Source organism: Cryptococcus neoformans, chromosome 6 (assembly GCF_000149245.1).
Source record: "Cryptococcus neoformans var. grubii H99 chromosome 6, complete sequence".
Lineage (NCBI taxonomy): Eukaryota > Fungi > Basidiomycota > Tremellomycetes > Tremellales > Cryptococcaceae > Cryptococcus > Cryptococcus neoformans.
In genome coordinates, this window is record NC_026750.1 from 1112501 (window position 1) to 1134285 (window position 21785).

Below are 21785 nucleotides of genomic sequence, written 5' to 3' on the forward strand. Positions count from 1 at the left end.
GACTGGCCTGCTCTCATGGCTGCTTGTCCGAGGGTGGGTTTCACCCATTTGAATCCGTCGATCACTATCACTTTTATGTTTGGTCCGCTGCGAGTTTGGCCAGAGTGGGTGGGATGGGTGGAGGAACAGGAACATAATGTTCTAAGGAAAGGGGGCCCTGGGAGGGAAGCGTCCGTGGAAGACTGGTGGGGAGGGGATGGGGGTGGAGTGAGGAGATGGGATGGGAAAAGGTTGGAAGGCGCCACAGGCGGGGAAGTAAATAGATCTGATGAGTTGCAGGAAGGACTCCATTTTGGGACAGTCAGCACCCGGAGAGGATGGTTTGTAGATGCCGGCGAGCGAAGGAGAACATCGAGTCCTTCAAAGTCGCCGTCCAGACATGCGAGATGAATGAGTTCGGGGTGTATGTCGAGAGTGTCTGGCGGGATGGATGTATCGGCTCGAGGCCAGCCTCGCGGTGGGAGGTAGGTGAGGGAACGGATTTGAGGGCCGAGGGTTGTTTGGAGGGCCAGACTTTGGTCGAATGGCATGAGCGGTGTAGGGGTGAGGATCAGATGGGTAAGAGACGGAAGGGAGGCTGTGAGTAAGGTGGAGACAAGGTCTCCACTGGGCACACCCTCCATTTTGAAGGTATGAAGTTTCGGCAGAGATAGTTGTAAAGGTCGCTGGCCGCTGGTTTCATCTGGCTCTACACTGATACCAGGACCAACGACACCCAGCACCTCGAGATTCGGCAACTTTTTCAAAAGCCTAACAAGCTCTCGTCCCATTCCTTCTCGCTCATCCACCCATACACCTTCCAAACACTTTAGCATTTTTGCAAACGCAGCCCACCCAATCTCTCCAAACGGTATACACTTTGTCTCCCTTTCACCCAGCTTGAGATGCGTGACGTTGGGCAAGAGCGGAAAAAGAGCCAAGCAAGATTGTTTGACCACCGTCCTATGCACCTCCAGAGGAATATGCGACAGATCGAGAGTAGTAACGTGTCTTCCAGGAAGAGAGAACGCATGGAGATTGATGTCTGACCATTTCGCATCACCTTTGAGAATTGAAAAGGTCAGTTGCTGAAGGTTGGTCGTAATGTTCGGGGACGCGTATAGGTATTGCAACACCACCGCCTAAAGGTGCTTTGTCAGCTCGGCTCGGCGGCTAGACACAACGGAGCAGATGTACCTTCCAAGCTTTGCAGACTCTTACAAGTCCCCAAGCCGTCCTCACGACATCGCGGCGTTCAGCCACCATGTTCGATTCCACCTCTCTGCCCCTCGCGCCGGTCCACGAGTCCCATGAGGGGTGATACTGTGCGTGTGGTGTGATTGGTGCGGGATAGATCTGTGGAAGGGCGAGGCGGAAGTGTATGATGCGCCTGATGACCTCGAACGGGAGCGTTGGCAGCTGGGTGGCGTTGTCTGGCATTGTTCGTCGTTGCCGGTGTTTGTTTGCATGGTCCATCCGTCCCAAATGGCTGCATCGATAGTAGCTTGGACAATTCGAGTCCGCCGGCGACTTGCGATGACTCGCCAAAACAATCCGGTCGGCGGCTTTAGGTAGAGTCCGTGACGTAATCCCGACTACCACCGACATACACCGACGCTCGACAGAGGACGGTGTGGCCTGCCTGGCGGCGTCTATGCATGGCTGGGGATGCTGCAGGGTGCATGCATGCATAGAGCCGGCTGCGCGGGCACAGCACACATGCATAGAGACTGCAGAACAGTGTGCCGTTCTCAGCCAATAGGAAGGCGTGCATTGTGCGGTTGCGCCCGCACTCGCTGGATGAGGTTTGCTCGGTTTGCTTGAGTCGCCGCTGGGGCTCGATGACCAACTTGCATCCATCCATCTCCTTCCAAATTCTGACTTTACATCTATATCATCAACTTCTATTCCAACATTCATATCACCAAATGTCAGCCACAATGGCCCTTCCAGCATTCCGCAACACATTTGCGTCTTCTTCGCGCATAACACTCCACCACCTCCCTTTCCCATCACGCTCACTAGCATACCTGCGCTACGGTTCTTCTCTCGCCCAGCACTCATCTTCCCAATCCTACACCCCTACACCCGCGTATTCTGGTCCCGTTGCCTCCTCTTCATCGAGTAAGGCCAAGGGCGGCGTCAAGGATATGCACGCCGCACCCAACCCTGCGCCCCCCGCTGCACCCGCCAAGAGTGAAGTGACAGGAGAGAAGAAGGAACCCAGGAGGAGGGTACCTTTGAAGAGCCAGAGGAATGCGATCACCATGGTAAGTGCTCTGTATTAGTATCCCTTGATGACGGCGGCTAACGTTTTGTCTCGCCAATGCAGACTCCAACAGCCATTTCTCACCTTCGTGAACTGCTCGCTTCACCCACGGAACCTCGTCTTTTGCGAATCTCTGTAAAGTCTCGTGGCTGTGCCGGTATGGCCTACCATCTCGACTATGTGCCACCACCAGGCGGCAAATTTGACGAGGTTGTCGAGCAAGATGGTGTCCGGGTATTGATCGACAGCAAGGCGTTGTTCAGTATCATTGGAAGTAGGATGGATTGGAGAGATAACCGGTTGAGTGCCGGATTTGTCTTTGATAAGTGAGTTCGATCTTGTCAGGTTACAAGATTGCGGATGACTGACATCAAGTTACTTTAGCCCCAATATTATTGACACCTGCGGTTGTGGCGAATCTTGTAAGTTCATTCTGGCGCTCTACCATGACCCTCCTAACGCTTTTCTTCCAGTCAACATTCGTTTCTAAAAAGAACTCTACACGGATTATGGAGAACATTTAATAAGGACGAACGAGCACCCCATCAAATTTCAAATCTCAAGTCAATCTTTATATGTACAATTAGTAATGGCATCTTTTTTTTCATGCATGGGGGTTTGGAAAGATATCAAGCCTACGGAGCTTCTCTTCCATGACATTTTCTGTGGATTCTAAAGGGGGTCAGAACAGTGCGCTTGGTAGCGGCAGGATGGAAGCCCACGGCTGGTATGTGAACGCCTGTGACCTGTGAGCGGTCGGACAAGCCTGGCGAGAGAGTAATGATTAGTTTATGTTTTAACGACTGGTTGAGCGGATAGTTGCGTCAAGTTGGAAGTGGGCTCCATCCATAAATACGTACGTAGGGCACTATTGGTAATCATCCAATTACCGGCTTTTTACGTGACTGGAGACTGCTGGAGAATGGAGATTGTTAGCTGCAGTGTACACTGATGAATGACCCTTCTTGATTTGGTACGACGTGGTAGCCTATTATACGTTAAGTAACCTACCAAGATCGGGACAACACTGGAAAAACAATTTGATTTCCAGACTGGATTTCTTTTGTTGATTTCCAGCTAGTACGTACGTAGAGATGGACAGCAGTAAGACTTCCAGAACCTACTTATTTGTTAATCACGGATCTACAAGTAGGTATAAGGCCCAGTTTTTATTATTGGAGTTTGTTAGATGCAGATTCTACATGCAATTGTCAATCCTTCGTTCCCGCTCCGCCTCATCCCCTCTTCTCGACTTCAGTGTCAAGTTTTCGAACCTGGCCCATCGCCGAGTCGTTATGGTGCAGGACCCCGCCCCAGGGCGTGCCAACAGGTATGAGGGATGTTGTCGGTCGGTATTGGAATGAGGATCATTGATGTTATCTGGGACAATGGCTTCATGGGTGGCTCTACTCTCCAGGGGAAGTGTTCGCCTTTACCGAGGATCGACTACGTCGTTCTCGTGCTGACTCAACTTGACTCGTCCCCAATTCACCCATCTCCCAGAGGTCGGGCCTCGAAAAAGATAGTCGCGGTTCTCATGATGAGCACTATGAGGAAATCGCTCATAATAACGGCTGTTTTCGTATTTTTTGCGTAAGGAAAGGAGGGAGTCCGATTTGCTTTCGAATGAAGGGGCTGGATACGCAAGGTAGCAAACTAGAGATACGATTGTCGATTCCAAGCACAGCTTCCTGTTTTCTGCTGAAGCAGGACATTGATGGTATGATCCAACGAGATTCGCTTGGCCTTCTATTACTCTTTAAAGGGACATGTGGTTACAGAGAAAAGATTCATGTTCCAAACTCCAATGCGACGTTCAAAGTCGTACTGCAGAGAATGCGAACGTTAGTGGGATCAAACCAATCTGGACTATCATTGCCACATGACTTCATTCATTCAAGGGTCAGTCAAATTTGTTCCAATTCTCGTCGTCAAACAATGACCGTTTGAAAATGGTCGAAAAAGGCCAAAAGGTCCCGACGGCCCCTGCCAAAAGATGCAATTTGCAACAAGCCCCTCCTCGGACCTTCGTGCCTCGCCAAAGAGCGGCTGATGTCCATCAAGGGGCTTGTGTCGAGCCTATAATAATGCAACCCCAAACTAAATCTTACAGACTTCTGAACGAGTAAACAGAACCCCATGCCTGAATGGTATGGTGAGATTTACGTGCACCACACTCACCTCCTTCTCGCCACACAAATTTGTCACGATTTATATAAGCCTTCAGCATCAAGTCAGCAGGGAGGCAAGTGATACACAACCACTTATCCCAGACAGGCGATTCATTTCGAGAAAAGGAAAGCGACTGGGAAAAAAGTGGGGGATATAACTCGCCTATTCAGTTTACCATCAATGATTGTCGAATCTGCCACGGGATGATGAGAAGGAGGATCGAAGATGGCAGTTTGTATCTTGCAGGCGATCGGTGTTATAGCCCATAATGAGTCGGGGTTGAAAATAACCTGTAAACACAAAGATCCATAAATAACACGGTCCATACTCTTAAACAAAACGTCAGAAAACATAATAGGAAATTTTTTGTTACACCATACTATCCATCCGTCAAATGATGTTTGCTGCATCACCGTTAGAGGTGCGCGTTGAACAAAGCCTCGGTGATGTATCCTGCTTGCAACTGGCGTCCACCAAAGAATCGACCATTGAGGCCCTTGACAGCTTTAATGGCGGAGTCAGTGTCAATAAATTCAATGTACACTTCACCCTAGAAAAAGACGTCAGAGCATGTTACTTTATGCGGGAAGACAGAACGACATACCGCGGACATCTTCTCGACCTTAATCCTCTTGACTCTGCCGTACTTAGACTCAACTTCGCCCTTGACGTCTTCGGCGAGGTCCAAATCCCAGTTCCTTTCGGTCTCTTCTTCGGGATTGAACATGTTGTGAACAACGATTCGAGGAGTAGGGTCCATCGCTGGCACCTTGGACCTAATTCATAGGCGTCAGCATTCAACTTCGCAGCAAACGAATATCGATACACTTACTGAGAATCGTTGATCCTGGGGGCGGACAACGACAAGTTGACGTTGGGCTCGGTTCTTGCGAGCTTGAACATGAGTTGTTGCCTCTGGTTGGCGTCAAGTCGGGTGCCATAGTTGCCACTATCCTCGATCAAGTCCGGTGTCTGGTAGGTACCGCGTTCTTGAATAGTCTGGACCTTGATGAGACGTCCTGCGAGGTCAAATCCAGCCATCGCATCAAGCGCCATTTGCGCAGACTTGACATCCTTGAACTGGACGTAAGCTGTACCTTTCCTCAGTCCGCTCTAAATTCGTACATCAGCTAGGCCTTGACAAGTAATCAGATTAGATTATATGAACTTACCAGATCCATGTGAAGATCAACAAACTCAATCTCGCCGAACGGCTCGAACACCTGCCTCACATCATCAGCGGTCAGAGAGAAAGCGAGATTGGAGACGAAAAGACGGTGATATGGGATAGCAGCGTCCTTATGAGCGTCGGGATCAAGACCTGGTGGAAGATCGAGACCGGTGGAGAGAGGAGGATAGTTCTGAGTGAAAGGAACAGAAGAACGACCACCGCCACCATGAGATCGTCTACGTATAAAGTTAGTTAGTTACCATTGGCAAGACTCCATCTATACTCACGCATTGCTGGCAAGGGCAGTAGCAGTGATGAGTTCAGTACCGGAATGGTTTCTCTCTGCCTCGGTAAGCATGATATTAATAGGAATACCCATGACCACCGTCCCAGAAAGCTAAATAGGTCAGATGGATATTCAATTGACTAATCATTGGACTTACGGCAAGAGCCTTGTTTACGAGATCAACGCTATCCAACTCAACGTATCCAATACTAACAGATGTCAGCATCCACTGTGCAACGCATAGATACCTGATGACTTACCCTTTGGACCTCCTAGCAACCTTGTCAGTCACAACTCTGGCATCTCTGACAGCACCCCTGCCAAGTTTGTCTTCGAAGAACAGGCCGAGAACCTGGGACGTCATCCTAGCAGAAAGTTGTGAGACAAAGATGGAACGAGCTTCAGAGTCTACCTCTTCAATCAAAGCCGTAGCTGGGTCACGAGGGGGGGGAGGAGGACGGCGAGGAGGCGGACCGCGAGGACCTCCATACTCGGGCGAAAGACGACGGCGTCGTGGGGGCGGAGACCGCATCCGACCATCACGTTCAAGCTGCGACGAGGATCAGTATGATACTACATAAGAATACTTAGGGACTTACGTCTGCAAAGTGCATTTCCCTACGCCTGTCATTTTCCCTACGCTCTTCAGCCATGTCCCTAGGTTCCCTACTCATAGGCCTAATGGGAGGCATTTCATCCCTGTCGCGGTGGCTCCTATAACTGCGGTGACTCTCTCTTGATCTGTCCCTATGGCTCAAGGGTCTACCCACAGACATTTCTCTCGATCCTCGACGATAATCGTCCTCTCTCTCTCGTTCACGCCCGCGTTCCCTCAATTCACGCTCCCTTCTTCGTCGATGCCTCTCCTCACGTTCTTCCTCGGTCTCCTCCTCACGTCGACGGTGGCGTTCCCTACGTTCCTCTTCAGTTTCGTCACGGCGTCGGTGGCGGTTTCGCCTCTCTCTGTCCCGGTCCCTGTCCCCCCTATCACTTCTGTCACGGTCGTAGTCGCGGTCGTCTTCACGACGATATCGATGAGACCTGCCGGATACGTCACGATCATCTTCTTCATCATCCTCACGATGGCGTTTCTCACGTTTACTGTACAGAGTGGTCAGGAGACTCGAGACGAAAGACAGACGATACAACTTACGTGGTGAGTTCAGGAGTCTTGTCGCCACCATTGGCAGATTGGTAGGAAGACCTAGGTGGAGTTGTTGACATTCTATTATGGACTTCGCTAAAAATAGATATAAAAAGCCTTTAAGAATGCTTTAAGGAAGTTAGGAAGGAAGATTGAGATATTCTTCGTTGTCGCGAAGTGACGAACCGTGAGCAGCCAACAGAAGGCCTGGCGGGATCAAATTCAACACGCCTGAAAGGCCGAGAGTGTGGCATTTTCAGTTTTGCACTTTTCTGCAGCTGCTGCTGCCGCGTTTCTTCCTCTACTGCGTGCATCTTGCCAACGAACTAAAGTCGTGCAGAAGCATGAACATGTCATGTAACTTCCAAAATGCTAGTTGAACAATTCCAGAACTGAAAGGTATTGATTCAAAAGTATTCATCGATTAAGTTATTTTATACGGCTAATATACAAACAAACTTCTGATCATATTCTACATTACTTATTAAACCCGGTAAATCTTACATCCTCTTAGTTCCAGCAGCCACACCAGGGGCCGCAGCCTCAGCCCTCTGCTTCAACTTTTCCGACTCGACATCCGCATTTTGGACAGCAGGGTGGTGCTGGCCAGTCACCGCAGGATGGGCAGGGTCAATAAGGTTGAAGGCCGGTGACCTCCATTCCTTACCGGTACGAGCAGCGTCTTCAACCTTGAACGCTCGCTTAGCCCAAGACTTGCCACCGTCATGGGTGAGCTCGGGGTTGAGCTGACTGTCACGGTCGGTGATAATCTTGAAAGTACCAGTCTTCTCATCGGCGGCAGCCTTCTTCTCCTGGGCGCTCTCCTTCTTGCGGGAGTAGAGGTCTTTGAGAGCCTGAGTTCGGGTTGTTTCATCAGACTGCTTGGCTTCATCGACCTGAATAAAATGTCAGCAATACTTTTAAGAGTTTATGTAGCTAGGTAGACTGACCCTGTTTCGGACCTCGACAAGTTGCTCATCAAGGTGACCAAGAGCGGTGTGCATGGCATTCTGCACAGCGGCAGTGATAGCCCTCTTAATAAGGCCTGTGGCTGTAGACTTGATAAACTGTAATGAATTAAGTCAGTATCAAGCTCTGTAATTAATGACTAGTGCTCACCTTGTAGAGCAAGTCATGCTTGGAGTTCCTGATGGAGAACTTGAGAGTATCAATGTTGACGTGAATGAAGTTGGTCTTGAAGACAGTGTCCCGACGGTTCTCGATAGACTCAAGCTCGACGTCAACAGAGATACCCTTCCCAGCGAGAACAACATCGGCAAGACCGTGGTCCGAAAGCTTGGGCCATCCGCTCTTACGCCTAAAGGCAAAGGCAACATCCCGGATGTCGGCCTGGATCTGACTGAGACTCAATCTGAACTTGTGGTGCTGGTTGTCCATCGTCTTGTTCAACTTGGGGTAAGGGCTGAAAGAGAAGGAGTTGAAAGACTCAATATGGACAAGGTTAGGGAAGAGGTTAGGACCGGAAAGGATCAGGTCCTCAATAACCAAATCGATGCTGTTGTCGGAGTATTCAGCGCGGGGGATGGGGACATAGCTGACTTGCTTGAGAAGCATAGGGAGCAAGACTTGTCGAACATCGTTCCAAAGCTTGGGCTTGAAAGTAAGGTTACCTTCATGGTTGAAGAGCAAGTCCTTGCAAAATCGCTTGATGTCGTCACCAAGTCGGACGTTGAGCGGGTCCTCACCAAAGGCAGTGAGCCAAACTTGGAGCTCATCGAAAAGAAGCTCCTGGTGGGCCTTGTACTTATCCTGGAAGAATCTTCTGCCAGACTCTCGAAGCTGCCTGGCCTCACGGTCAGAGTCCTCGTCGAGGATGTAACCGGGCTCTAGGAGCACTCGGTGCATGTAGTCGTTGAAGGTAGTGAACCATTCGCGGAGCTCAGAGTCGTTCTGAACGTCGGTGTAGATCTGGTCGAGAGCAGAGAAAACATTATCGAGAGACTTGCCGTTGGCGAATCGCTCGAGAAGGGTTCGGAACTGGATAGTAGAGTCGCCGACGGCAGGGTCGTTGGCAACGGTTTGGGCAGACTCGGTGCCCTTGTTGGCAACGTGCTTAGCGTGACCTCGGTAGTTCTCAAGGGTGTCAAGGAGCCAAGTCATGGCCTCCTGGTAGTCCTTGTGGCCCTGGCATTCGACGACAACCTAAAAATATTGAGTAAACTTCTGTCTTGTTGGTGTCAAATGAGAAAAGATATTTACCTTCTTAAGCCTGTAGATGAACTGATCTCTCCTCTCCTCGGGCAACTCATCGTTGACGAAGTTCTTGGACTTTTGAATGTAATCCGCCGCCTTTTGCCTGTGTTCCTCAGGGATTCGATCCCTCAATGCGGCAGCCTTGCCCCTGGCCTTCTCCTGGTTACCCTCGTCATTGGGGTCGGGAAGGTTCTGGTCGGCCTGAGCATTAGCTGCATCGCGCTTGTCGTAGGCAGCGCCCTTAACCTGTTCCTTCTGCTCAGACAAGGAGGCATTGGGGTCGCGGTTACCGGCCACATCTTGAGCGTGAGAACGAGCCTGCTGCTTGCCGGTCTCCTTGTAGTCTCGAGCGGAAGACTTAAGGTCCTGAGCCTTGGATTGGGCATCAGACTTGGCTTCTTGGGCCTGGTTGTAGGCCTCACCAGCAGACCGAGTTTTGCCTTTGTCGTCAACGAGCCTAGAAAATAAGTCAGTAAATTAATGGCAAATATGGATATATAACTCACTGTGCATCTCGAGGGTCGTCTCTAGGGTGGTATCGAGCCTGGGTACCTCCGGGGCCCTTGATCTGGATGTCTGGAGTCTCGTTGGGACCAAGCCTCTTACCGTCGGCACCGATCCACTCATGAGAAGGCGCTTCCTGGTCAACGGAGTCGAGTTTTTCTTGAGAGGGTCGAGATTTGTCGGCAGCCTTAGTCGCGGCGGTAGCGAAGATATCTCGGCCAACGATGCCAAAATCTTTCAGAAGTTTTCGGGCTTCAGAGTTGGTGAGGAAGAGGGTAATGAGAACACGAATGTGGGAAGCGGCTGCAAAATAAACGTTGGCCGAGTTCCTAAACAAAAACGCAAACACAGTTTACTCACCAGTTTTGCCATCTTGCTTGGCCTGTTCATTGCTGACGGGAATGACACCATCTTGCTTAGCTTTTGAAACGTCACCGTGATATGACGACCAGACAGCGTTTTGGAAAAGCTCATCACTGTTCTTCTCGTGAACGATCATACGAAGAGTCTCAAGAGTGTCTCTAAAGTCTTCAATGAGGACTCGCCCTTCGGGTGAGAGTTTTTGGAGGTCGACAGGGGAGTGGCCGATGGCATATTCGAGAACAGAGCCGATTTGTTCATTGTCAGGCATACGACTGGGGAACATAGACGTCTTAAGTATTTCGCAATATCAATAATATCGAAATATTAGACTCACCCATCCCTAAAGGCTTGAATCGCACCGAACAACTTCATTCTAGACTGAACATCGCCCTCAACCTTCTCCCCGGAGACGGCACTGGTAACACTCATCTTGCCGGGGTTATGGGAAATTTCGGATTTGGTGGCTGCTACACTCATTGTGGGAAAGTAATCCTGGAGGAAGGGTAAATGTCAGAAGGAATTCGCCTGCGAGCAGGCCGGAACAAGAGAAGACTCACTGCTACAGTAGTGGTATTGATGGGGAAAGAGACAAGTTGTTATGTATAAACAAAAATCTGAGAATCGTGAGGAAGAAGAGGAAAAGATGGGAAGGTGGCACTGTTCTTAAGTACGAGCGAAGAAAGCTACCATAGTGGAACGGAAGTTGGCTTCATGACATCATTTCAATAATTGGACCGTGACGAGCGTCATATTCCCGGTCCTCAAAAAGGCACTGCGATGGTGATGGCATGATACGGGGGCAAGTGATAAAGTTTCGCAGTGGCCTAGTCCGCTGCTTGTCCTAATAAAGTAACTTCTTGTTTACCTCTTCTTGGGGCCTGATGGGCTTTCCCCCGCCAGAGCGCGATCCCTAAATTATTCCAAAAAAGAAATTGCGCTAATAGACGTGCACAAACAGGACGAACGAAATCCATCCGCATAAAGATGCGAGCTGTTGTGTCGATGACGTCAATGATGCTGGAGGTGATCACCATCCACCGCCAACTCTGCAGTTGATTTCGGAGTGCAGTTTATCTCCGTTCGCTTGGGATCTGTGGATGCACGGAAGCTGAAATCAGGAGCCCAGCCAGCGAGGGATGACGACGATATGAGGAGGCTTAGCTCCGTTGGTCAGACCGTCTTGAGTGCGTTCGTCGTTTGTTGCTGTTCATTGCTGAGGTGGTTGCCAGTCCTCATCTATGCCTTCCTGTTTCCTACTGTCTAGTTAATAATCGATGATAAGTTGGGCTTGGCGGTGAACAAAACGATGATGTGCCGCTCAATTAGTTGGCGACCCAAGAAGGTTATGGTGAACGTCACAACGAGCGAGGAAAGTTACTTAGTATGATAATGAATGTCGATGAATTGTTTTGTTATCAGTGTTTGACAGATGGCTCGTTCTTGTATTCAATATTCTTACTTCTTTCTCTGGTGTCTTGTATTTATTTAGTTTCAAACATTAAAAAATAAATGATGACGGAGCTTATGAGTGAGAAGGAGCGGAATTTGGTAGCTCCTACCACACGACAACCTTTTCAGTCTATTCTGAAGATATAGGAGAAGGAAATGAAGTAAACTGAACAAAGTCACCCGTCCGGGCACATTGCCGTCAAAAATAGATCATGCCAATTATCATATACCATGAAGAAGTCGACTGCTTGACAACACGCCAGAAGATGTAACTTCATTGCAGTACAGATCTATATATAGTATGCACAACGACACTATCGTCCCCCTTACATGAAATCGTCATCTCCAAGAACATCGTCGTAAGCCTCAGTGTCCACCTTGGAGAGCACCTTGGTAGCGCCGAGCTTGGGCTTAGACGCAGCCTTTTTCTCGTCAGCCATGTAAGGTTAGTCCCGTAACAAGAGCTACTCACCTTCTTTTTTCCACTAGCCTTATCCCTCTCCTCCTGTTGCTTGGTGTTACCCAACACACTCAAAGCTGAAGACACTTTCCTGGTCTGAACAGCGGTAAGAGCGGTACTAATATCCTTGACAAGCTGCTCGACAAAGTGAGCGTAAAGAGGATTGGACTCGTGCTTCTTAACGATAGAAGTGTAAATGTTTTTGGAGAGTTCGGAAAAGTCGTTCTTGGTAGAGGGACGGGCAGAAAGCACACTCTTGAGAGCATCACCCTCTGTAATATGTTAGCAGCCGTACACAGTTAGAAATGCGGAAATACGAACCGTCACCCACGTCGATAGCACCCATGAGATCAGAAGCCACGGCTAAGTCTGCTTCTTGCTCCTTCTCCCTAGCCAACCGCCGCCTCTCTTGCTCAGTCATGGTGTACATCAAATCATCGTCATCCTCAGCTCCCTTCTCCTTCTACGCTGTCCGTCAGCAACCGGCCGTCTCGCCTTCATAGCAGTACTGTCACTTACAGCCTCCTTGGCAAGCTTCTCCTTCTCGGCAAGCTTTTGCTTGAGAGTACCCTTCTTCTTTGCTGGTGCAACGGCAGCAACTTTGGCCGCCTGTGGCTTCTCATCCTCAGATTTGTCCCAGTCGTCGTCCTAATTCCACGGGCCGCGTCAGTACATTCATAATTTGTTCAGGTTGTGATATAGACGGACATTGTCATTATCCTCGGCATCCTCATCAGCCCACTTCTTGGCGGGGACCTTGGGAGGGAGAATTACAGCAGGGGCAGCAGGAGCGATAGTCTCATCGACATCTGTTGATAAAGAGCGAATCATCAATTACAATCTTGCGGATGTACGCCTTGCCGGACTCACCCCAGTCGTCGTCAGACATTTTTGTTAGTGTCTTGTTAGTCGGTAGGGGTGGGGAAAATGCTTCAAAGGTCTATCCTGGTCTCTGCCCGGCTTTCCAATGTAAGTCGTTCTGAAAAAGATGGCAACTCCGGAAAGAACAACAAACCTCGATACATTTTCTAAATTTGATTCCGTCCAGCTTTTCCCTATTTTATCCCACCTCCACCGGCGGGGGAATTCGCCCGAAATATAGAAGAACAAGTAAAATAATGCAGAGGTTTGTTGACAAGCATAGCTAAGGTGTGAGGCCTGCAACAGAGGCTCAAAAAGCTATCCAGGGCCTGGATATACAGCAGCATGTCTCACTCACCTCATCCCCTGGCAACTTTGGAGCAGATCGTCTCTACACCTTCAGCTGCAGATGGGATTCCACGCGATGTGGAGGATGATCTGCGCGTAGCGGGGTGCATGCTAATACAGGAAGCGGGCGTGATGTTGAAGCTGTGAGTGAAACCAATAGCTTAATGAGCATGTGTCGGTTATTGACCTGCAAGTAGGCCGCAAAGCGTCATGGCGACAGCTCAAGTCCTGTTACACCGATTCTACTACGTTTCCTCCATGTGCTCTTTTGGCGTCAATGTGCGTTATGATTGCGATTAGAAACGAGGCATGGCTGATTCATTGTGAGACAGGACGTATCAATATCAACTCTCTTCTTGGCATCTAAACTCTGCGAGAGTCCTGTTCGTTTACGAGATCTGATCAACACTTACCTTTACCTCCTGGCTCGTACTCAACATCTTCTTAATCTTCCAGCGGACCAGTCATTCCATCCAAGCCTTTTATCACAGTCGGATGAAAGTGAGAAAGGTAGGTTATGGGAAGGATTTAAGTTCAGCGTACCGGGGTTCCACGACGAGATATTCTGGGACTGGAAGGACGTTATTACGGCGTCAGAAATGCAGATTCTCAAGAGACTAGGATTCAACATGCAGGTAAATTCAGTTTCAATTCAGTTGGCTCTCTATTTCTAAGTCCTGCACAGGTCGATTTGCCGTATAACCATATGATCAATTATCTCAAGATTCTGGACCTGGTATTCGAAGATGATGTGACTCAAATGTGTTGGTCTATCTTGAATGACATGTAAGTCCTGTTCCTGCCCAAATAGCCCGTAATTAACAGATCACAGGCTTTTGACACCCCTCTACGCTATTCACCCTCCTCACACTGTCGCTTGTATATCTATTCTTCTCACTACACGTCTTCGCCGTATTCCTCTTCCGCCCAAATGGTATCTCCTCTTCGACGTATCTTATGATGAGGTCTGGTCTGGATGTGGCGTCGTAATGAGACTTTGGAATGACTGGGGACTGGATCGGCCAAAAGGCGTCATCCAAAGGAATAAAAGGACGGCAAACAAAGAAGAGGAAGAAAGAAAGATCAAGGAATCTAGATGGAGAAGAGCATGGGTACTAGCTCAGTCTAGAAAAGCGGTGAGACGATGGATTGAAGGGCTGGAGAAAGCGTAGGTTGGTATTTCTGTGTCTTCTATGTTGTATAAGCATATATGTATCCTTGCATGCTCCATCTCAAGTACATTTACCCAAAGTTTTTTCAAAGAGAGCTGGATATTTGTTGCCGCCATCGATAAATAATGGTATAGCAAGCGTTTCTTCGGCAGACGCCAACGTAGGAACGGTTGTTGCCGAAGCGCTTCTCTCATCTTCCGCTCGTTTTAAGTCCAACGAACGACAATCGATGAATCGTGTTTATTGTTTTCAATTTACATCATTTTCTTTTTGGTATTGCAAGCAAACCTTACGCCTTTCATCTCTTGTACACCTAGTCGCATCCTCATTTCTTCGAATTTCGTCAATACCCCACCCAATTCAGCATGGTCTTCGGTCGTCTTGTCCACTTCACCTTCGATGCCCTTGCGGTGTCTACTATTCTTGCTGGAGTCAAGAAGACTACTGGCTTCGCGTAAGTACAGGATGCAATAGTGCGGATAATGCTGATGGTGTCTCCGATACCTCCATCGATCGTCTTGTCGTTAACTATCACTCTTGGTGGCATCCCCCTTACAAACGTTGTCATTCACTTCACCTGTAACGTCAAACGTATCTTCCAACCCTTTTAGCCCTGCCACCGATCTCATCCCTGACTCCTCTATCAAGTCCATCACCGACTCATATCTCGGTGTCGGCACTACCATTTTTGACATTATTTCTGGACAAGTGGTGACCAGTCAATATTTTAAGAGACCATAGGTGGCCCACGATTATGGTGCAACAGTGATGAAGAAGATAGCGTGCGATGGGGTGAGCAGAATCCTGGGAAATTGCAACTAGAGAGAGAACAATGGATATTGTGGCGATGGTTCAGAGCGAGGATGTCGTGCTTGAGAGTCGGAAGCAGGCATGCTGCATGTAACACTTTTTAATGTACGTTGCTAACAACCTCCAAGATATACGATAAGATGGAGAAACAATATAACCCAAACGGAAAAACAACACATATACAACTCATGTTTAACTATTCCTCCACGATCATATGGCTTGTTGTGACAAACACCTGCGTCGGGCCCTTGATCTTGTGTTCAGCAGTCTCGAACGGACTTTTGAACTTTTGCACCACGCTCGGCAAATTCGGCAGCTCGCTCAATCTGGCGACCTTTGTCTTGTCAGCTACCTCTGCGAAAGGCGCATCGACCTTTGTCCTGCCAGAACAGCCAGAACTGGAATCGTCGTGATTGTCGCTGGGAGGGGAGACTTGCATTTCGAACCCGCGGGGATTGGTTATGAGACCTATGGCTTTGGCTTCATCACCGATGTTGAGACGTTCACCGAGCTCCATGAACTGTTTGGCGGAGTAACCTTCGGGAGGAGGTCGATTGTAGGGGACAATGGGTTGGGCGTCTTGATTACCGATGGGAAGGGATTCGGATGTCATGTTTCGGGGGAGAAGGACCTGAGAGGCCAATCTTAACCCATATTCACAACTTTTAGCTGATCATGAGAACTCACAACAACGGAGAGACAGGTAGCACAGAACAATCCCAGCTGGCCACACAGATACAAAGTGTCTGACCAGAAACGACTCTTATTCACTCTTTGTTCTGCGGTAAACGCATCGGCTGAAACGATTAACTGACGACGAGTGTCAGCTTGGGATTGCAAGTATTACAACCTTAACTTACGAAACAAATGCTGTAGACGAGACGACAGGCAGTACGAATCTCGTTCATCTCTGAAAAGAAGTGCAGCCTTTCGAGCACCTCGGCGTTGGCGCCTTGGCGACGGACGTTTGTGAGGAAGGAAGGGAAGATGAGACACAGACCGACAGAGGCAAAAGCTAGCCTTGATATGAGATTAACAACAAGATCATATGTCAATAATCGTTGTACACTCACAAGATACTCAAACTCGAACCAACGCAGAAAAGATACGCCCTGATCATGTCAAGGTTGGTGTTTTCGATATGCACAGAGGCGATTAAGAGGGCAAAGGAGCAAATGAAGAGGCCGATCCAGGCTTTGAAGAAACCGGAGCGCAGCCAGGATGTTTGAGGCCCTCCAGGGGTATATATGGATTTGATCAGGTACCCCCAATACAAGAACTTTTTTTTTTTCGAGGTTAAGTCAAGATTGCATATCATTGTTGGAGACAGGAAAGACCTACCTCCTCAAGGTGGACACCCTGTAAGAATCCCCAGGCAACGGTAATGAAGTACAGACTAGTCTTAAAAAGATTGTAATGGGTTTTGCTGTAAAGTTGGTATGGAGTGACGATAGTCTTTTCAAGTGGGGGGTAGTAAATCCAATACTCTGAATATAGGACATGCACATCTATCCATGTATAGACTGACCCTTGTATCAGCAAATGCTAGCGGATGCCAGGCATCTGAAGCTCACCCTGTAAACCCGCTACCGAAAGTATGAGAATATGGCACATCATTGCTCGGAACCAGTTGTCCTTAGTGTAAAGAAGACACCTACGCGGATTGGTTATTCCACATTTCATGTTAAACCGAAGAGGAGCTCACCTCCAGCGGTCGTAATGCCATGTGTGCCAGAAGATGAAAAGTAAACCGGTGAGAGAGATAAGAGCCGAGAAGGCCATGGATGCTGGTCTGTAGGTGGCTTAGCTATTGTGCTGACCTCGATCCCAACCGATAACCCACGTTGTCATCTTTTACAAGTCGTCAATGGGAGTAAGTCTACAGGAAAAAGAGAGAGTGTATTACAGATGGTTAGATGTGATGTAAATGCTCGTATATAGCTAATCTTGGCCACAATAGTAGGTTAATCAGGTTATAAGCCTATGGAAGGAGTGGCCCATGTCAATGTTATATACTGCCGAGATTATCCAAAATGCTCCCTTGCCAATGATCACATGTCGATATCCGAGACATCCCCCTTCACATCTTCTTCATCACAATCGAAGAGTGGATAAGGACAAAGGATCGTCCCTTCCACACCGGTTTGACGCGTCCGGCAGGACGAAATAACTGATCCTTCATCAAGAAGGATTGCCTTTCTGGGTGCTGATCAGGCCATCAGACAGGAAGTCCGAATGGTCATGCCGTACAAGCTGGAAACGTCTTTGGTGACACGGTCTAGAAGCGGAGATGGCAGAATGGAATTTGTTGTTATTGAGTGTAAGAATGTGTGAAATAATAGCCTTGCTCCCTTTGAGTGAAAGTGATGTGTTCGGGATTCAGCATTCGTCGTTCTCTTCGCGCCTTGTTCTGATAATAATAGGAAGTCCTTTGTCCATTTTGTGTTCCCAACTTCTCAGCATAGGTAATAATTATTCCGCATTGGCTGTTCGTGCGCTGAGAAGACAGGGGGTACTACGAATGACTATAGAGAGATATGGATGGGGTCGGAAGATATGGCAGGGCGAGATCATATGCCGGTAGACTATCCTCGTAAAGCGAGAGATCCATTTCCCGCAACCAGCGACGACTACGCCACGGAAGCTCATCGACGGCTGATGCAATCGTACTGATGAACATCTGAAGTTTAATCTTACCGATGTGTGATTGACATTGGCATTTTCGCAGTCTTTGAGGTACAAGGAACGAAGAGATTTTTCGCATTCCAAAGGATATTGATTGATAGACGATAAGAGCCCTGCCTTGTCTATCGCCGGCTGCGTACAGTGATAGTTCTACATTCGCTCGCTCTTTTCAATGATCTGAGTATATATATAACGTACGTTCTTTCTCTTCTTCTCACTTCCTATCACCTCCTTAGCCGCCGTATGTGTTGTACACAACTTAATTGAGGACAATATGAAGGTACGGACATCCAACATGAAGGGGAAAAAAATATGAAGGAAGGAATGGTGAAGAGGATTTAAAAAAAGAGAAGAAGTAAAGGAAGACGCGCCGTGTCACTCACTTCTTCGAAATCGCGCAGAAAATACAGCAACACCGTGACATGACGGCGGACGGAACACATGTGGATACATACCCACCACTTTATTCCATCTTTATCACACAACACACACACACACACACACATATATATATATCATATATATATATATATAATATATAATATAAATATTGCAAGATGTCCTCAACAAACATATAGCATGAGAGAATGCTGTGCATGTGGAACTGAAATCATTTTCTGCTTGTTGACCGAAGCCGACGGCGGTACATCGTTTGTTCCGTCGCACCGCCTCATCATCATCTATTTTTTCATTAGCTATCGGCAGCTAATAAGCTTGAAAGGCTAAGAAGTCAAGTCACGCCCTGCTCGCTATATGGGATCTTTTGATTTTTTTCGAGCGTCAGGATTATTCGAGCACAGACTGTAAGAAGCCACAAGCCATAATATCAGCTGCTGGTGAAGGATCCACATGCAGTTGAGTCTATGGTTCCATCATAATGATCTCCTTCGGTCTGATAGATGATGACAATGATTGAGGAGGGCGGTTTGGTTGATATTATGCTGAAGCATACAGAGATGATGGATGATATTATATGATGCTTGCCAGTTCATCGCCGAGGGGGTCTTCTACAAATTATGCCCCGTTGCGGCCAAAAAATGACCTCGGCAAACGAGTAAAATCAACAAATGATCAAAGGCAGCCCGGCAGCTTTCGCTATCCAGTCTCATGAGAGGTTTCGGTCATGACAGTTTGCGTCGCATAATAAGGCATAAGCTCGTTTACAATAATAAACGACAATATTACGTCCCGAAATGGCTATTTTACAGCTAAATACCCGAGAGTTGGTGATATTGATTGTCCTTAATGTGATGAGTACAAATGAATGCCTTGAGTGAAATGCAATAGAAGAAATACAACTGCGCTCCTCGTGGAGTCGTCTTTCGTGAATCCCGGCGCGGGCAGCCCTTTCGATACCTTTTAATATCCCCCTGGTCCACTCTGATCTGCTTCTCGCATCCTTCCACGCCCGACAGGAGAATCCGTATCATCATTTCTCCCGGATCTCGATTGTCTTCTCGAGGTATTGCTGCTACCTCCTCCCTCTGTTCTTGTGCTTCGAGTGCGAGGACGGTTTCGTCGCATGAATGTGAGGTAACGTGCAAATCCTTGCGGGCTAGAGGGGCTTTCGGAGGAAAAGGTTTGGGAGTTCTGGGTGGAGGAAGGAGATGACTGAGGGTTGTTGAAGTCTGGATGATTGACATGATGTAAGTTAATGCTCATAAATGATAGTAAGTCAGAGCATACCTTTACGACACAGCGGGCAGCTCGACGAGACTTGTAGTAACCTATCGAAACCATTCGTCAGCCAGGCATCCTAGATTTTCTTCCATTATAGAAACGTACCAAGGGTCGATGCAGCCCGTGTGGTACATATGTTCCCGTTCGCAGGGCAAAACCCTCAAGTCGTCCCCATCCTCAAACTCAACCAGACAAATCGGGCATGTCTGTCCATCCTCAGCTTCTACTTGTGCCAGGTGCACAATTGTAGTCGCAGCCGCCGTCGCCGCCACCTCCGATTTACCCCCACTACCACTAGCTTGCGATTCTGTTCTATTTCTCAAAAGCTGAGGGACGCTTTCGCAAGTATTCAGAGTAGTGCGGAATGACATTTCTGTACCGCATTTGGATACTGGCCGCCTGTTGCTTTCCCTATCCGGGAGAACATCCATATCAATGCCATCGCCCCTTTCAATCTGCGACATCGGTAATGTCTCCCCAGTATCCTTGAGAGATATCCTCTTCACGGGGTAGTCGGAAGATTTCGTGTTTGATGTGTGGAATTTGATGACGGGGAACGTGTCAAGCATTGCCTGTGCCAGTCCTCCAGCAGTACTCTGACCCCCATCCGCATGCTCATCCTCTCTTCTTCCATACCGCTCGGGATGTCGAAGGGCTCGTCTGCCGCCCATGATGAGCATAAGGAGGAATACGATCGATACAACTCCAGTGATGGTGTAAAGGACGATCATGGGTGTAGACGTCCTCTTATTATGGGAAGAGGCTGATGAGGCCGAGGTGGTGGCATTGGGAATATAGGTGGATGTGGCTTGGCCGGTAGAATTGCGAGCGGTGAGTGTGCCTATTAGATAGGTTTTGGTGGCAGGATAATTTCCTGCTAATGATTGGTTGACATCGAGAACCGATTGGTTGAGAAGTGTAGCGTTGTAGTTCTCAAAACTCTTGTTGGTGTGTATAAATTGATTGTCGATCACCCTGAGAAGCATTTGGTCAATGAAAAGAGCCCTGTAAAGCATAGGAATAAACATACCTTGCAACTTGGACATTCTTCGTGGCAAAAACGTCTAACGGCTTTTCGAAATCTGTGATGTATTCGGAATTGAGAAGACATGTTTCAGATCTCGTAGTATAGAGAAGCTATTGTAAGTCAGATTCTGTCCTCTGTTACACCAAATCTTATACTCACAGCGGAAGCGGCTCCTCGATCCCTCGCCAAGGTGAATATATCTTGACTCTCGTCAGTCTATTCACAGAGTTTTTCGAAATAGTACAACTTACCCCATTCCATACTGGCAGTAGTCTCATTCGTGTCGCAACTGATGAACGCTATCCAAGGGGTTGTGGTGCTGATATTACGGCCCATTGTTGATTCTGAAAAGTGTACCAAAGCTCCCGAAGTCGTTCCGCCAGTGTCAATATCTGCTCTTAGTTGAAACGACCTAAGGTAAATAATGGGTAAGTTTTGGGTCATAATACGGGACACAGATGGTGGCTTACACCCCACCACGGTATACGCCCAACGGATCCGTCCACGCTATAGCGATTGTTGAGGCATCCGTCAGATTCAAGCCCGTGGTATCGTTTACAGGCAGAGCCGGGATGTATGCTAAACATGGTAGCGAGTTGAATACAAATCCAACAACGGCCAGCGCCCTACCATAAGAGGATAGATCTTTGATGAGCATACTGGAAGGCAGACAAAAATGGTGCGGGAAAGGCTGTTTGGGAGGGGCAGAAGATCTAGCCTGTCGTCCGCCTGGTCTTGTGGTGATAGACCGAAAATAGAACGGACTTGTTTTGACTGATTTGCGTGGAGGATGACAGTTGGTGGACAATGGGAGATTAGAGAGAGGTGGAGGTGGGCCTCGAGGAAGCCCGAGCTATTGCTGGGTTTATTGAAACGCAACAGTCGGAGTTTCACGCCGTACGTAGTCAGCGATTGTGAGCCTGCGGGACACGAAGGAAAGGCACGGGAGTATCGAATGTACGAACACCGCTGCGGATGCGAGTTGGCCGGTTGCGTTAGGTGGATGGATGTTCGCTAGCACTGGAACTAGCTGCCGGCGGGCTGTGGTGAGTTAGAAAGCATGGATAGTATCTGTCTCGAATGTAAGTGTGAACATTATTTTATTATGCATCGTTGGCCGAATGTTCTCCTGATGATGGCATCGCCCGCGGAAACATAAACTCAGGGACCACAGATTTACTCCTGGCTTCG

At 48.3% G+C, this 21785-nt stretch overlaps 9 protein-coding genes and 2 non-coding genes; 5 read left to right on the forward strand and 6 right to left on the reverse strand.

Annotated features, from left to right (window-relative positions):
- CNAG_02132 (hypothetical protein) overlaps positions 1 to 1498 on the reverse strand; it is a 1891-nt gene extending 393 nt beyond the window's left edge. Inside the window, exons 1-2 of the mRNA XM_012194455.1 lie at positions 1177 to 1498; positions 1 to 1121 (exon numbers count right to left, since the gene is read on the reverse strand). The exon at positions 1 to 1121 is cut by the window's left edge and continues 393 nt beyond it. Coding sequence (XP_012049845.1) covers positions 1 to 1121; positions 1177 to 1455 — 1400 coding nt within the window. The 5' untranslated portion in view covers positions 1456 to 1498. The remainder of the gene's footprint in view (positions 1122 to 1176) is intronic.
- A 320-nt stretch (positions 1499 to 1818) lies between these two features.
- Positions 1819 to 3229, forward strand: CNAG_02131 (iron-sulfur cluster assembly protein; the record flags this gene model as incomplete). XM_012194456.1 has 4 exons in its annotated part: positions 1819 to 2249; positions 2312 to 2574; positions 2633 to 2670; positions 2722 to 3229. Coding segments are annotated over 4 exons (749 nt in total), but the record flags the coding sequence as incomplete, so codon positions are not given.
- An 892-nt stretch (positions 3230 to 4121) lies between these two features.
- Positions 4122 to 7183, reverse strand: CNAG_02130 (RNA-binding protein 39). XM_012194457.1 has 10 exons: positions 7031 to 7183; positions 6477 to 6978; positions 6138 to 6427; positions 6035 to 6086; positions 5879 to 5988; positions 5593 to 5827; positions 5253 to 5533; positions 5025 to 5196; positions 4583 to 4970; positions 4122 to 4469 (listed from the first exon to the last, which is right to left on the reverse strand). Exons 1-9 carry the CDS (start codon positions 7099 to 7101, stop codon positions 4836 to 4838), a joined length of 1848 nt encoding a protein of 615 aa, XP_012049847.1. The 5' UTR covers positions 7102 to 7183; the 3' UTR covers positions 4122 to 4469; positions 4583 to 4835.
- A 132-nt stretch (positions 7184 to 7315) lies between these two features.
- On the reverse strand, positions 7316 to 11527 carry CNAG_02129 (hypothetical protein). XM_012194577.1 has 8 exons: positions 10660 to 11527; positions 10437 to 10594; positions 10100 to 10374; positions 9742 to 10042; positions 9242 to 9692; positions 8141 to 9184; positions 7972 to 8088; positions 7316 to 7917 (listed from the first exon to the last, which is right to left on the reverse strand). Exons 2-8 carry the CDS (start codon positions 10577 to 10579, stop codon positions 7522 to 7524), a joined length of 2727 nt encoding a protein of 908 aa, XP_012049967.1. The 5' UTR covers positions 10580 to 10594; positions 10660 to 11527; the 3' UTR covers positions 7316 to 7521.
- Positions 10973 to 11523, forward strand: CNAG_12588. XR_001045873.1 has 2 exons: positions 10973 to 11286; positions 11332 to 11523. It is a non-coding gene; the product is annotated as a hypothetical RNA (non-coding RNA).
- A 213-nt stretch (positions 11528 to 11740) lies between the features above and the next one.
- CNAG_02128 (translation initiation factor 3 subunit J) lies at positions 11741 to 13015 on the reverse strand. XM_012194576.1 has 6 exons: positions 12882 to 13015; positions 12720 to 12820; positions 12531 to 12659; positions 12333 to 12474; positions 12024 to 12283; positions 11741 to 11973 (listed from the first exon to the last, which is right to left on the reverse strand). The coding sequence occupies exons 1-6, from the start codon at positions 12898 to 12900 to the stop codon at positions 11878 to 11880; spliced, it is 747 nt and encodes a 248-aa protein (XP_012049966.1). The 5' UTR covers positions 12901 to 13015; the 3' UTR covers positions 11741 to 11877.
- Positions 13016 to 13140: 125 nt separating this feature from the next.
- Positions 13141 to 14458, forward strand: CNAG_02127 (cyclin-dependent protein kinase regulator). XM_012194575.1 has 5 exons: positions 13141 to 13363; positions 13418 to 13499; positions 13553 to 13855; positions 13906 to 14006; positions 14053 to 14458. The coding sequence occupies exons 1-5, from the start codon at positions 13218 to 13220 to the stop codon at positions 14390 to 14392; spliced, it is 972 nt and encodes a 323-aa protein (XP_012049965.1). The 5' UTR covers positions 13141 to 13217; the 3' UTR covers positions 14393 to 14458.
- A 172-nt stretch (positions 14459 to 14630) lies between these two features.
- Positions 14631 to 15405, forward strand: CNAG_02126 (hypothetical protein). XM_012194574.1 has 2 exons: positions 14631 to 14846; positions 15004 to 15405. Exons 1-2 carry the CDS (start codon positions 14758 to 14760, stop codon positions 15131 to 15133), a joined length of 219 nt encoding a protein of 72 aa, XP_012049964.1. The 5' UTR covers positions 14631 to 14757; the 3' UTR covers positions 15134 to 15405.
- Positions 15272 to 18370, reverse strand: CNAG_02125. 2 transcript variants are annotated; one of them, XM_012194573.1, is made up of 8 exons: positions 17046 to 18370; positions 16908 to 16994; positions 16777 to 16856; positions 16544 to 16725; positions 16276 to 16481; positions 16063 to 16222; positions 15890 to 16012; positions 15272 to 15833 (listed from the first exon to the last, which is right to left on the reverse strand). In XM_012194573.1, exons 1-8 carry the CDS (start codon positions 17051 to 17053, stop codon positions 15399 to 15401), a joined length of 1281 nt encoding a protein of 426 aa, XP_012049963.1. In that variant the 5' UTR covers positions 17054 to 18370; the 3' UTR covers positions 15272 to 15398. The 2 variants fall into 2 exon arrangements, with proteins under 2 accessions (XP_012049963.1, XP_012049962.1); XM_012194572.1 differs by having other exon boundaries at positions 16908 to 18370.
- A 202-nt stretch (positions 18371 to 18572) lies between these two features.
- Positions 18573 to 18863, forward strand: CNAG_12589. Its single transcript, XR_001045874.1, has one exon. It is a non-coding gene; the product is annotated as a hypothetical RNA (non-coding RNA).
- CNAG_02124 (hypothetical protein) lies at positions 18639 to 21683 on the reverse strand. XM_012194571.1 has 7 exons: positions 21065 to 21683; positions 20846 to 21006; positions 20754 to 20794; positions 20598 to 20704; positions 19673 to 20542; positions 19574 to 19614; positions 18639 to 19515 (listed from the first exon to the last, which is right to left on the reverse strand). The coding sequence occupies exons 1-7, from the start codon at positions 21250 to 21252 to the stop codon at positions 19247 to 19249; spliced, it is 1677 nt and encodes a 558-aa protein (XP_012049961.1). The 5' UTR covers positions 21253 to 21683; the 3' UTR covers positions 18639 to 19246.
- Between the last annotated feature and the right edge of the window lie 102 nt (positions 21684 to 21785).

Excerpts from the sequence above, each read along its gene's own strand:
- CNAG_02128 (XM_012194576.1), bottom strand. Across the intron at positions 12,660-12,719 it reads ATGCCGAGGATAATGACAAT|GACGACGACTGGGACAAATC; the intron begins GTCCGTCTATAT and ends CCGTGGAATTAG. Across the intron at positions 11,974-12,023 it reads AGGCTAGTGGAAAAAAGAAG|GCTGCGTCTAAGCCCAAGCT; the intron begins GTGAGTAGCTCT and ends GACGAGAAAAAG.
- CNAG_02127 (XM_012194575.1), top strand. The coding sequence starts at position 13,218 with ATGTCTCACTCACCTCATCCCCTGGCAACTTTGGAGCAGATCGTCTCT. Across the intron at positions 13,500-13,552 it reads TGTGCTCTTTTGGCGTCAAT|GACGTATCAATATCAACTCT; the intron begins GTGCGTTATGAT and ends ATTGTGAGACAG. Across the intron at positions 14,007-14,052 it reads TGGTCTATCTTGAATGACAT|GCTTTTGACACCCCTCTACG; the intron begins GTAAGTCCTGTT and ends AACAGATCACAG.
- CNAG_02125 (XM_012194573.1), bottom strand. Across the intron at positions 16,857-16,907 it reads TGGCATTACGACCGCTGGAG|GTGTCTTCTTTACACTAAGG; the intron begins GTGAGCTCCTCT and ends CAATCCGCGTAG. Across the intron at positions 16,013-16,062 it reads TCGTCTACAGCATTTGTTTC|TTAATCGTTTCAGCCGATGC; the intron begins GTAAGTTAAGGT and ends ACTCGTCGTCAG.
- CNAG_02130 (XM_012194457.1), bottom strand. The coding sequence starts at position 7,101 with ATGTCAACAACTCCACCTAGGTCTTCCTACCAATCTGCCAATGGTGGC. Across the intron at positions 6,428-6,476 it reads GGGAAATGCACTTTGCAGAC|CTTGAACGTGATGGTCGGAT; the intron begins GTAAGTCCCTAA and ends TCCTCGTCGCAG. Across the intron at positions 6,087-6,137 it reads GTTGCTAGGAGGTCCAAAGG|TATTGGATACGTTGAGTTGG; the intron begins GTAAGTCATCAG and ends GACATCTGTTAG.
- CNAG_02129 (XM_012194577.1), bottom strand. The coding sequence starts at position 10,579 with ATGAGTGTAGCAGCCACCAAATCCGAAATTTCCCATAACCCCGGCAAG. Across the intron at positions 10,043-10,099 it reads CAAGCAAGATGGCAAAACTG|CCGCTTCCCACATTCGTGTT; the intron begins GTGAGTAAACTG and ends TTTATTTTGCAG. Across the intron at positions 9,185-9,241 it reads TCATCTACAGGCTTAAGAAG|GTTGTCGTCGAATGCCAGGG; the intron begins GTAAATATCTTT and ends CAATATTTTTAG.
- CNAG_02126 (XM_012194574.1), top strand. The coding sequence starts at position 14,758 with ATGGTCTTCGGTCGTCTTGTCCACTTCACCTTCGATGCCCTTGCGGTG. Across the intron at positions 14,847-15,003 it reads AAGAAGACTACTGGCTTCGC|CCCTGCCACCGATCTCATCC; the intron begins GTAAGTACAGGA and ends CAACCCTTTTAG.
- CNAG_02124 (XM_012194571.1), bottom strand. The coding sequence starts at position 21,252 with ATGCTCATCAAAGATCTATCCTCTTATGGTAGGGCGCTGGCCGTTGTT. Across the intron at positions 21,007-21,064 it reads GGCGTATACCGTGGTGGGGT|GTCGTTTCAACTAAGAGCAG; the intron begins GTAAGCCACCAT and ends TATTTACCTTAG. Across the intron at positions 20,543-20,597 it reads AAGAATGTCCAAGTTGCAAG|GGTGATCGACAATCAATTTA; the intron begins GTATGTTTATTC and ends AATGCTTCTCAG.